Here is a 13,106-nt window from a genome sequence, read left to right as displayed (position 1 = left end):
TCAAATGGTTTTTTTTTTTTTTTTTTTTTTTTTTGAGATGGAGTCTCGCAGTGTCTCCCAGGCTGGAATGCAGTGGCCTGATCTCGGCTCACTGCAACCTCTGCCTCCTGGGTTTCAAGTGATTCTCCTGCTTCAGCCTCCCAAGTAGCTGGGATTACAGGTGTGTACCACTAAGCCCGGCTAATTTTCTGTGTTTTTTTTTTTTTTTAGTAGAGACGGGGTTTCGCCGTGTTAGCCAGGATGGTCTCGATCTCCTGACCTCGTGATCCACCTGCCTCAGCCTCCCAAAGTGCTGGGATTACAGGTGTGAATCACTGAGCCCGGCCAAGTATTCCTATTTTTATGCAATATAGTTATTTGTATCATTTCTATAAAAATGTGTTCTCCTGTAACAAGACATAATTAGAGGCATTGGTTATATTAACCAGGTTTTGACTGGAATGTCATATTTTCAGATATGACCAGATGGTTTTAAGGAGCTATGGTTGACTTTATGGAGCCAATAAAGTCTTCCTTTGAAAAACCGGCCTGAGGGTTCCCAGACATACAGGTGAGTGGCTGGGCACGGTGGCTCACGCCTGTAATCCCAGCACTTTGGGAGGCCGAGGCGGGTGGATCACGAGGGCAGGAGTTCAATACCAACCTGGCCAAGATGGTGAAACCCGTCTCTACTAAAAATACAAAAAAAAAAAAAAAAAAAAAAAAAAAAAAAAAAAAAAAGCCGGGCGTGGTGGCAGGCACCTGTAATTCCAGCTATTCAGGAGGCTGAGGCACAGAATTGCTTGAACCCAAGAGGCGGACGTTGCGAGCCCAGATCACGCCACTGCACTCCAGCCTGGGCGACAGAGTGAGACTCCGTCTCAAAAAACAAACAAACAAACAAAAAACTCCCACAGATGAGTAAGGAATGTCACTCTCTGGCGGCCCAGGAACTTCATTGTATTTTAGGGACCTCAAGAAGAGAGGAATACAGCCAAATCTCTTAAGTGTTTCAGATGCAGCCGGATGGCTAATAGTTTAAGATGTAGTTGAGGTAATCCATGAAGATTTCCTGAAGAAGTTCGCATGAAATGTGATAGGGCAATTAACTCATTTTTATTGAGCACCTACTATATACTTGTCAGATGCTCTTCTACACATTTTACCAACGATTCTTAATCCTCACAACAGCTCTTTGATTAGGTTTTTAAGGAAAACTAGGTCTTTCCAAAATAACGTAATGATCACAAAACATATAGAACATACAGCTCTGCATCTTGACTATGGTGTGTAGATCTACAGGTGATACAATGACATTGAACTATACACACATCACACAACTATCAAATCCCTCCTTTTGAGACTGTACTAAAATTATGTAATATGCAATCATTGGGGTAAACTGAAAGAGTAAATTGGATCTCTCTGTACTATCTTCAAGTAGTGTTTAGGTATTAAAATTATGTCCTACAGTTTGGGTTTGTCCAATGTTTTTCTCATAGATAGGGGTTATGGCTTTTGGAGAGAAAGACCACAGAGGTCTGTAGTATATTTTCAACTGTGAATCTATTTCAAAATAAAAAGTTAAAAAAAAATTCTCCAAGGTGGGGATGATTAGCAAACTGACTAGTCCTTTCTAGCCCTCCAACACTCCCGCTCCACACGCGCACAGACCCACTCCCTCATTAATTCCCGTAACTCGGGATGTTTCGAATGTGGATAGAGAAACTAAGCTTCCAGCACCTCGTATCTGGTACGTTTGTTCAACAGAAAGCCTTAGGAATGGGGAGGGCAGGCATAGTAAAAGGTACAGGTCTGGGAAGATCGTTCGGTTCCTTCCAATCCAAACGAGAGGCTTCTCAGACTGTTTATTCTCACACCAGGGCCGTGGCCGAGACCCAGAGGTCCGCTTCCGGCTACAGCCGAACAGCTGTACCGCACGTACCGGGAACCGTCAGGGGGCAGCTGGAACTACTGCAAAAGGCCTCCGGGCGTACCAGACAGGTCGCAAGGGCGGGGGTCCCCACCTAGCGGAAATGCACGGAGGCCAACCCCTCCCCCTTCCCCCGCGAGGAGCGGGGCGGACTCGTCAGCCGCCACTCCCCAGGCTCGCAGGAAGAAACTGGGACGTTGCGGACGCGGAGCTGGCCAGAACCGCGGCGCGTGGCACGCGCGAGCCCTCCCGCGCATGCTCCACCCGCCGGCCTCCAGCCCGCGCCCGGGGCCCCGCCTCCCTCCCTGCTTTTCCCCTTCCCCCGACAGCCTCCCTCCGAGTTTGGCCCCTCCGGCCGGGCAATCGACGTTCCGCGTGCGTGCGGGCGCCTGACTTCACTTCCGGCTAACGCGCTCCGCTTGCCCCCTGGCCCCGGATGGTGACTGGCGGTGGTGCTGCACCTCCCGGGACTGTCACTGAGCCGCTTCCCAGTGTGATTGTGCTGAGCGCAGGCCGGAAGATGGCGGCTGCGGCTGCGGCGGCCTCGGGCCCCGGCTGCTCCTCGGCGGCGGGGTCGGGGGCGGCCGGGGTCTCGGAGTGGCTGGTGCTGCGGGACGGCTGCATGCACTGCGACGCCGACGGGCTGCACAGCCTGTCCTACCACCCTGCGCTCAACGCCATCCTGGCCGTCACTAGCCGCGGGACCATCAAAGTCATCGACGGCACCTCGGGGGCCACACTGCAGGCCTCGGCGCTCAGTGGTGAGTATGCCGTACGCCGGGCGGGCGCGAAGCCGGGGAAAGAAGCCGCCCAGCCCCGGGGCTCGGCCTCGCGACTTGGGGAAGCGAGGTGGCGGGAGGGCAGGGCTGGGGGTTCGGGCCCGACCGTGAAGGGAGGCCCGGAAGCTGATGGAGGGGGACCTTAGGACTTGGCTTTTTCAGCGGCTGCAGCTGGGAGGAAAGACCGGCGAGTCGGGGAGTGGTGGAAGGGGAGTTGCCTTTCGGGCCTGGAGCGTCCGGTCTGGCTTGGTCCTCTGCGAGAGGTGAGGAGGCCTCGGAGCTTGGCACCGGAGGAAACCAGGCCCGGGTAGGCCCTGGAGAGGCTGTCGGTCCTGCGCCCGGTTAGATGAGAGCGGAAGGCTGGAAGGGTTGACCCCGGGCGGAGAGGCTGGTGGCCGGAGGCGAGGGGCGGGGAGCGTCCGAGCCGGCACCTAAGCCCTCACTTGTAGGAGAGGAGCCGGCAATCTACTGTTCTCAGGTCCCGCAGGTGCGGGGACAGACCGCGGGATGTGCGCCCGGGGTGGGGGTAGGGGTGGGGGTGGGGTGGGCCGGGGTGGGGGTGGGGAGGGAAGTAGGCGGGCCAGCTGCCTGAACTGCTTGGTCGACGACTGTAGGACTCTGCGGACGCCAAAGACTACTAGACCTGGTCCCCTTGCTCGGGGCTTCCAACTTCTACGCCCCAGTGACGAGAAAGTCAGTATCTGTGGTGTATGAAATAGATTCTTTTGGGTTTGTAACTTCAGGCCATCTCTACTTGTTTTCCCACAGCGACCCGAAAATTGGGATTTGAAGGTGTGTCTGAGTCTCACCATTGGAAGAGAGCACTTCTGGGTGGCGTAAACCTTGGTCCAGGGACGGGACTTTTAGATGCGTGAGGTGTATGCTCAGTGGACGGACTGGAGTGGTTTTCGAATGGCTCTGGCTGAGTTACATTTGGCGGAGATGACATTTCATTTGTGGTTAAATGATGGGTGGCTTAATTTGGATGTTGTAGGTTAAGATTGAAAAGTTAGTATGTGAGTGAATTGTACTCCTGCATAGAGATATAATGTATACAACTGTCTGCATTTAGCCAAGTGGAAGTAGTTACGTGGTCAACCAATTCACTTGTATTTTAACGTAGACAACAAGGAAAAGTTTACTGTGTGGATAATAAGTCATTTGTAAGAGTAAATGGCAATTTAGGGATGCAAACGTGAAATTAGACATGTTAATTATTGTCGATGTGAGAGTTGTGAAAGAATTGGATTATGTATAGTTTTAGGATATAAACCTGGAATATAGCTAAGAGAAAGTTTTGGGAGGTAGGTTTGTAATTTTTTCTTTTCTTGGCTTAGTAAATGATAGGGGTGGCCCAGATGTAGCAGTGAACAGTTACTGCAACTTGGACATAATGGCTTGTCGCTGTGTGTAAAAGGGAGATGCTCATTAGTAATTGGATATCTTTCCTTTTCAAAGTCATTTAAAATATTTCAAGTATGAAAAGGTATGAAGAGTAATTACAGTGAATACCATGCATCCCCAACTCAGCTTAAGAAATAAAACTTTACAAATAGGATTAAAATCTCAGCTGAATCTCTCCTGGACTGCATTTCTCCAACCCTCCCTCTTCATAAACGTTATCTGTAATTTGATTTTATCCTTTTCATACATGTCTACACTTTTTAGTATATGTTTCTATCTTGAAGATGTAGTATTTTTGTGATTTTTAGCTTGGAATCAGTGGTATCATATGTACTAGGATTTCTAAAGAAAGTCATTAACAGAAGTATTCAAGTGTTTTGGATAGATAGAGGAATTTTGTGGGGTGCTTTTTATGTCTGGAGGCCATGTTTGAGAATAATAATGTGTGTCAGGGTTTGTTGATTGGGGAAATTGGACATATATTTATGTGCCTGTACATGGAAGGGAAGACAATATTCACTTTAGTGGTAGATTACTAAAGTGGAGGGTTTTAGGTGTATGACATGAAGGTATAGGTAGATAAGTAAAACATAGCATTGATTTGGGATAACAGGTTTTGTTGGGGCATTTGTTAATTAGAAGAGTTTGGGATTGGATAAAATTGCAGGTCCCCATGCATGAAGATTGAGTATATGAATTAAAATATGTAGAAGGGTTTATAGTGAATGGAATGAAGGATTACAGAAAAAATTTGAACGTTAACAATGGATGTATTCTGAAACATTTTCATATCTGAGAAATGAAATTTATTATTATTTGTAAAATTTATTTATGTTTGTAGAGATGGGGTTTTGCTGTGTTGCCCAGGCTGGTCTTGAACTTCTGGCCTCAAATGATCCTCGCACCTCAGCCTCCCAAAGTGCTGGGGTTACAGGCATGAGCTGTCTCACGTGGCCTGAAGTTTATTATTATTAATAATTATCAGAGGTTGTATAGGGTCCTGTTTGCCCCAGTTCAGATGATTGAGGAGGGAATGCTGCATTTTATGCTTTACTTGGAATCTGCAGGTATTTAGGAAGTTTGCTTTTAATGATTAATAGAGGGTGACAGCCCTATAAATAGAGAGAAGATGCCAGTAGTGATCATGGTCCTAACATAATCCCTCTTTCCCGTTTATGGGCAATGGGCCACTTTCTTTTCTACTGCAGAGGAAAGGCATCTGTGTCTGAGGGGATAAAGCTTGGGGATAATCATATAGAGTTTTACTAGGTAATAGAGTAGTATGTCTTATGGGGTTCAGTTTGTAGGGTTATGGGTTGCCTGTAGATTTGAAGTTGAAGGATGGAAACAGGACTTGTATGTATATGTATTGGGTGGCAAAGACAGTGAATTTTTAACTATGACTACTACTATATGTCTTTATATTATCTGTATCTGATATAAAATGTTTATAAATAAACTTGAACTGGATTAAGAGCTATCAGTATGTACACAGGTTGGGTAAGTATTTGCTCCCTGTCAGTATTTAAGAGTGAAGATTTTTGAGGCTCTGAGCTGCACGATCTGGCCTTTACTAATCTCTCTAGTCTTGTCTCCTTATTTATAAGTTTTGTGAAATAGTCCATTTAATTGTCTTTCCTAACTACAGTAGTTTTGTTCTTTCTTGGAATGCACCAATTCACTCCAGTCATTTAGCTGAGTCTTAGTCATTTTCAAGATCTAGAGCATATCTTAACTTCCTGATCCCTTTAGCCAGAAATGACTGAAGCCCTAAGCACATATTGTCCTATTAGTGTCCATTTTAGTAATCTGGCAGCTTACTCTTCTGTGGTATTTTTTCAGCCATCTTGAACTATTTAAATTTAAATTCCATTTTATTTAGCTTTTTGTAAATATATAAGGTCTGTCGCATATTTCAAGGTCCTTGTGGGGAGGTACTTTGTTTATATATCCCCTCCCCAGGACCCAGGATCCCTAGTATACTCTGTGTGTGTGTGTGTGTGTGTGTGTGTGTGTGTGTATGTGTATTTATCTCACTCTGTGGCCCAGGCTGGAGTGCAGCGTGTGATCTTGGCTCACTGTAACCTCTGCCTCCTGGGCTCAGGCAATCCTCCTGCCTCACCCGCCCCAATAGCTGGGATTACAGGTGCACACCACCACACCTGGCTAATTTTAAAAAAAAAAAATTTTTTTTTTTTTTTAGTAGAGACAGGGTTTCACCATCTTGGCCAGGCTGGTCTCGAACTCCTGACCTCAAGTGATCTGCCCACCTTGACCTCCCAAAGTGTTGCGATTACAGGCGTGAGCTACCGCGCCCAGCCCGAATATACAGTATAAACTTGAGTATTTTTGATTTGATGCATATATAACAATGAGTATATTAGTACTTCCTAATATACGAATTGCTAAATAAACACATTCCTTGACTTTTTTTTGTTTAAATTACTTTTCTTTTTTAGAGCAGTTTTAGGTTCACAGCAAAATTAAGTAGAAAGTACAGACAGTTCCCATATACCCTCTATCTCCATGCTCACACAGCCTCCCACCCGTTAGTATTTTGCACCAGAGTGGTATGTTAACATTCGTGAACTTAGCACTAACAATCATCATCTCCCAAAGTCCATAGTTTACATTAGGGCCTACTCTTGGTGTTGTACAGTCTGTGGGTTTGGACAGTGTATAGTGACATGTATCCACCATTGTACTATCATAAAGAATAGTTTCACTGCCCTAAAAATCCCCTGCTGTGCCTATTCATCCTTCCCTTCCTTTTTCCCCCAACTGCTCCCTCCCTTCTCCCTGTTGGCAACCACTGATCTTTTTACTGTCTTCATAGTTTTGCTTTATTCGGAATGTCATAGTTGTATTTATACTGTTTGTAGACTTTTCAAATTGCCTTCTTTATTTATATGCATTTACAGTTCTTCCATGTCTTTTCATGGCTTCGTAGCTCATTCCTTTTTAGTGCTAAATAATGTTCCATTGTCTGGATGTAGCACAGTTTATCCATTCACACACCGAAGGACATCCTGCTAGCTTCCATGTTTTGGCAACTATGAATAAACCTGCTGTAAAAATTTGTGTGCAGGCTTTTGTGTAGACATAAGTTTTCAGATCATTTGGGTAAATACTAAGGAGCTCAATTGCTGGGTCGCATGTGAGAGTATGTTTACTTTTGTAAGAAATCGACAGACTCTTAGTGACTGTGTACCATTTTGTATTCCCATCAGCAATGAATGTTTCACTTCCTCACCAGCATTTGGGGGTTTTATATTTTGGCCATTATAGTAGTTGTGTAGTGGTGTCTCCTTTTTAAAAATTGTGATTTCCTAATGACATGATGTCAAGCATCTTTTCGTATGCTCATTTGTCTCTTTTTGTATATTTGCTGACTTTTTTTTTTTTTTGAGACGGAGTCTCGCTCTGTCGCCCAGGCTGGAGTAGGGTGGCGTACTCCACCTGGAGTATCTCCGCTCACTGCAAGCTCCGCCTCCTGGGTTCACACCATTCTCTAGCCTCAGCCGCCCCCCCCCCCCCCACTAGCTGGGACTACAGGCGCCTGCACCACACCTGGCTAATTTTTTTTTGTATTTTTAGTAGAGACGGGTTTTACCACATTAGCCAGGATGGTCTCGATCTCTTGACCTTGTGATCCGCCTGCTTCAACCTCCCAAAGTGCTGGGATTACAGGTGTGAGTCACCACGTCTGGCCTGACTTTGGATTTTAAAAATAAAAAAGCTACACACCACTTGACCATACTGTTTGTATTACTAGATATGTCTTTTACCCTAGCTATTGTTTGTTCATGAAATTTAGCATAATAGTTATAAAGGAGCTTGGTTCTGGACACAGATAGCTTGGGTTAAGATCCCAGTGTTTTAAAACATAAAAAAAAAAAAATTCATCCCATTACACAGAATTATTTTAATTTTTACACCTGTATAACCTTGACTAAATTATTTAGTATTTCTGTTCCAGTTTCCTTATTTGCAAAATGGGGAAGATAATTGTACTCATTGTGAGGATTAAGTGTTAATGCATATAAAATGTTTGCAGCAGTGTACTTACCAGACAAGTGCCCGAAAAATGTTTGTCTTATCTACTTTAATTCCCTGTAAATAATCTTGCTTTTGGCCTGGTGCTCTGGCTCATGCCTGGGGTCCTAGCACCTTGGGAGGCTGAGGCAGGAGGATCACTTGAGCCCAGTAGTTGAGAGACCTTGTCTCTAGAAAAAAATAAAAAAATTAGCTGGGTATGGGGGTGCACACCTGTAGTCCCAGATACTTGGGAGGCTGAGGTAGGAGGATTGCTTGAACCTGGGAGGTTGAGGCTGCAGTGAGCTGTGATTGTGCCACTGCATTCCAGCCTGGGCAACAGAGCAAGACTCTGTCTCAGACAAACAGAAAACAACAAAACCTTGCTTTTTTTTTTTTTTCTTTTTTACTTAAAGCTTTTCTATATTCAGTTTTTGAACTTAAACTGAACTTTGAACTTCCTAAGTTTTTTTTCTGATTTACCACTTTCCACCATCCTGCAGAACCCATCTAGATTTTGCTTTTATGTAAGAGTAAGATATTGTTAAGGTGTTCTCTTACTTAATTACTGGGGGTGATAGTTTCTCTTACTTCCTGAAATAATGCCCCTCCCCAGTGTAGTACATTTTATACTGTTTGTCTTTTTTATGAGCTTTTTTGAGATTATGTAGAGAGAGCATGCGCTTTATGTTAGGTAGTCCTGAATTTTGAATTTTAGTTCATTTATGAACTCACTACTTAAACCTCCTGAACCTCAGCTTCCTCATCTGTAAATTAAGATTAATGATTAATAGGATGGTGGGGAAGATTAAGTGGTCAAACACGTTAAAAGTGCCTAACAGTGCATGACAAATGTAAAATAGGGGGTGCTCAGCGAATGCTAATTCCCTTGAGTCTCTTGGCTGCTTGGTCAGTATTGCCACACTCCTCGTGATTATTTAAAAAAAATTCACTAAATGTTTACACATAGAGGATAGGCAGATAACATTCAAATGTAGATGGAAATATGAATATTTGTAACAAATATACAGTAATCTATATTTGGATAAATATCTTTTAGTGTATTGGCATGGCTAAATGTCAGAATGAAGTTAAGATGTGTTTCTAGTTCTGTGTGCACATAGATTTGTTTATGTAGTATATGTACATAAGCAAATGAAGGTATATGTGTGTGGGTATTAATCAATGGGTATTGATGGCAGTATATGTGTAGGAGAAAGTCATGTCTCTTCAGTTTCCGAAGTGAATTCCAGATTTGTGTTGCAGTGAAAAAGAAAAAAACCTGCTCAGTGTTTTTATTTTATTTTAATTTAATTTGAGATGGAGTCTTGCTCTGTTGCCCAGGCTGGTTGGAGTGCAGTGGCGCAGTCTCGGCTCACTCCAACCTCCGCCTCCCGGGTCCAAGCGATTCTCCTGCCTCAGCCTACACTTGTAGCTGGGATTACAAGTGTGCGCCACCATGCTCGGCTAATTTTTTTTGTATTTTTAGTAGAGATGGGGTTTCACCATGTTGGTCAGGCTGGTCTCGAACTCCTGACTTTGTGACCTGCCTGCCCTGGCCTCCCAAAGTGCTGGCATTGCAGGCGAGAGCCACCGCGGCCAGTCCTGCTCAGTGTTCTTAGACAAACACTCCAATTTTACATTTCTTTGTATCTTTTTTCTTTACCTGTATAGATACTGACTTTTTTTTTCCCCCCACTAGGTTGTTAGAGTCAGTCCCTCAGTAATATAGATAATGACTTTGATTTGAGAAATTTGTATAGTGGTCATAAATAAGAGGAAGATCTTTGTACTTTACTGTAGCTTCAGTGAGGTTTAGATTGGGTGTCTTTTTTTTTTTTTTTTTTTCTTTCCTGATGTAAGAGCTTCTTGATTAAACTTCAGGCCCAGAGCTGCCTGCTCTGAGAAGTCATGGTGCCTGTGTAGTAATCAAGAAATAAATTTTTTTGGCTAAAATGTGCAATCTCCCAGTGATAGAAACTGTAAATGATTCAAACCAGTTCTAATTCCTGGCTAACTTTAGTACATGCAGCATTCCTATTCTCAACTATTCTTTGAGAGATAAACATGATATAGATTGGGATCTCAGTAGCCCTAGAAGATAATTGTCTTATGAAAGCATCTGAGTTCTTTATAAAAACTTAATTTAGCATAATCTCTTTTTGGGCTATGAATATGTACTTTGGCTCTGTTTCTGTTGACTGACTTTAGTGATATTAAGAAAGAATAGAATATTGGCTCTGGAGCCAGACCATTTAAGTTCCAGGTGTGACCTTATGCAAACTGCTTAACCTCTCTCTGTGCTTCATAATTAGTACTTAACTCACTGGGTTATTGTAAAGATTAAATAAACTGATACATACAGAATATTGCTTGACTCACCATAAGCAGTCAATAAATGTTACTTTTTTTTTTTTTTTTTGAGACGAAGTCTTGCCCTGTTGCCCAAGCTGGAGTGCAATGGTGTGATCTCAGCTCACTGCAACCTCTGCCTCCCAGGTTCAAGCAATTCTCCTGTCTCAGCCTCCCGAGTAGTTGGGATTACAGGTGCGCGCCTCCATGCCCAGCTAATTTTTTGTATTTTTAATAGAGACAGGGTTTCACCATGTTGGCCAGGCTGGTCTTGAACTCCTGACCTTGTGATCTACCTGCCTCGGCCTCCCAAAGTGCTGGGATTACAGGCGTGAGCCACTGCGCCTGGCCCTACTTTTTGTTTTGGTGTCTTAAATTATATAGTTCAGTTCAACAAGTGTTTGTCTGCCTTATGTAGATAACAAGGTGAATTTGAACCACCTTGGCCATGGTTCCCATATTTTAAAGTACAAGAACTCCTAGTTTAAGGTAAAAAATTAGGGCCCTCTTATGATTGGAGCTTGGTTGCGGTATTAGTTAATTGAGAAAATATTGTAAAAAGCAACTGCTTTTAAGCAGTTTTATTTTGTTTTTTATTTTTTAATTTAATTTAATTTAATTTTTTTGGGGGGGATGGAGTCTTGCTCTGTTGCCCAGGCTGGAGTGCAGTGATGTGATCTTGGCTCACTGCAACCTCTGCCTCCTGGGTTCAAGCGATTCTCTTGCCTCAGCCTCCCAAGTAGCTGGGATTACAGGCGCCGCCACCATGCTGGGGTAATTTTTGTATTTTTACTAGAGACAGGGTCAGGCTGGTCTTGGACTCCTGACCACAGGTGATCCGCCTGCCTCGGTCTCCCAAAATGCTGGGATTACAGGCGTGAGCCACCATGCCCGGCCAGCAATTTTAATTATTAGACCTCTTTTACCTGTGTATTTGAGAAAGAATACAACATGAATGTTTTGGGCTTTCTTTCCATGCTGGCTTACTTTAAGATTTGTGGGGAGGAGAGGAAACAAGTTAGTTAATGCTTTTCCATTTGCCCTCCAACTTCAAAAATTTTGTTGCTATTTTCTCTTCACTTGTTCTTTTTGTCTTTTTGGGTTTGTTCAATACCTTCTTTATTCCTTTAGTGTCTTTTCGGTGGGATCTTGGGAGGGAGCAGAGGTAAATATGGATGTATTATATTATTTTTATTTTTATTTTATTTTATTTTTTTGTTTCGAGATGGAGTCTTGCTCTGTTGCCCAGGCTGGAGTGCAGTGGCTCACTGCAAGCTCCGCCTCCCGGGTTCACGCCATTCTCCTGCCTCAGGCTCCCGAGTAGCTGGGACTACAGGTGCCCGCCACCACGCCTGGCTAATGTTTTTGTATTTTTAGTAGAGACAGGGTTTCACCGTATTAGCCAGGATGGTCTGGATCTCCTGACCTCGTGATCCATCTCCCTTGGCCTCCCAAAGTGCTGGGATTACAGATGTGAGCTACTGCGCCTGGCGTATTATTTTTAAACTGGAAATCTGTAGTTGTAACTATGCTTAAATTGTTAAACATTTAGTACTCTGTCCTTAGGAATATTGGCTATAACTATATATAGAACTTAAAAAACAATATATTTCTGTAATGTAGTATATGAGAACAGCGGGGACGCAAGCAGGAGGTACCTCTCTGATATGTGTGTTGTACGCTGATGGCTTCATGAAAAGGGTGCCTTTGGCAAGATACTTCTCTGAGATACCAACTTTAAAATGGGCAAATGGCCTGTAATCCCAGCACTTTGGGAGGCTTAGGTGGGAGGATTGTCTGAAGCCAGGAGTTCGAGACCAGCCTGGGCAACATAGTGAGACCCCATCTCTACAAAAAAATAAGAAATTAGCTGGGTGTGGTGGTGCATGCCTGTAGGCCCAACGACTTGGGAGGCTGAAGCAGGAGTATCACGTGAGTCCAGCACTTCAGGCAGCAGTAAGCTGTGATTGTTCCACTGCACTCTAGCCTGGGGGAGAAAGGCGCTTTTAATACCCAAGCTGTTTCATCATCTGATAAGATACAGAAATTTTTGCAAATTGTAGAACTGCAGCACTTCAAATGTAAGGGATACAAAAAAAGTTAAGATTAACTTGGGTGTAGAAGAGAAGATAATATAGAGATACAAATTGCAAAAAGAAGAAAGTACAGAGAGGAGATAATAGAGATACAAATAAAAATAATATGGTAATTGCTTTTTTAAAAATTTTTTATTATTATTATGCTTTAAGTTCTAGGGTACATGTGCATAACGTGCAGGTTTGTTACATATGTATACTTGTGCCATGTTGCTGTGCTGCACCCGGTAATTGCTTTTTAAAACAGTCCGCGGTGGCTCAAGCCTGTAATCCCAGCACTTTGGGAGGCCGAGGCGGGTGGATCACGAGGTCAGGAGATCGAGACTATCCTGGCTAACATGGTGAAACCCCGTCTCTACTAAAAATACAAAAAACTAGCCGGGCGTGGTGGCTGGTGCCTGTAGTCTCAGCTACTTGGGAGGCTGAGGCAGGAGAATGGCATGAACCCGGGAGGCAGGAGCTTGCAGTGAGCCGCGATCACGCCACTGCACTCCAGCCTGGGAGACACAGTGAGACTCCGTCTCAAAA

The 13,106-nt window shown here is 43.9% G+C and overlaps 1 protein-coding gene across 33 annotated transcripts in view; it reads left to right on the top strand.

Annotated features, from left to right (window-relative positions):
- Window positions 1–2,309: 2,309 nt before the first annotated feature.
- The window catches only part of BIRC6 (baculoviral IAP repeat containing 6), a 255,908-nt gene continuing 245,111 nt past the window's right edge, over window positions 2,310–13,106 (top strand). For all 33 annotated transcript variants that reach the window (XR_013402861.1, XM_077959773.1, XM_077959772.1 and 30 more), the window contains exon 1: window positions 2,310–2,673. Coding sequence is in view for 32 of the 33 variants with exons in the window: in XM_077959773.1 (XP_077815899.1) it covers window positions 2,349–2,673 (325 nt within the window). In the remaining variant the exon portion in view is untranslated. The remainder of the gene's footprint in view (window positions 2,674–13,106) is intronic.

The sequence above is a fragment of the Macaca mulatta genome, chromosome 13 (assembly GCF_049350105.2).
Source record: "Macaca mulatta isolate MMU2019108-1 chromosome 13, T2T-MMU8v2.0, whole genome shotgun sequence".
NCBI lineage: Eukaryota > Metazoa > Chordata > Mammalia > Primates > Cercopithecidae > Macaca > Macaca mulatta.
The sequence above is the reverse complement of the archived record's forward strand: the minus strand, read 5'-3'. Positions and strand labels throughout refer to the sequence as shown.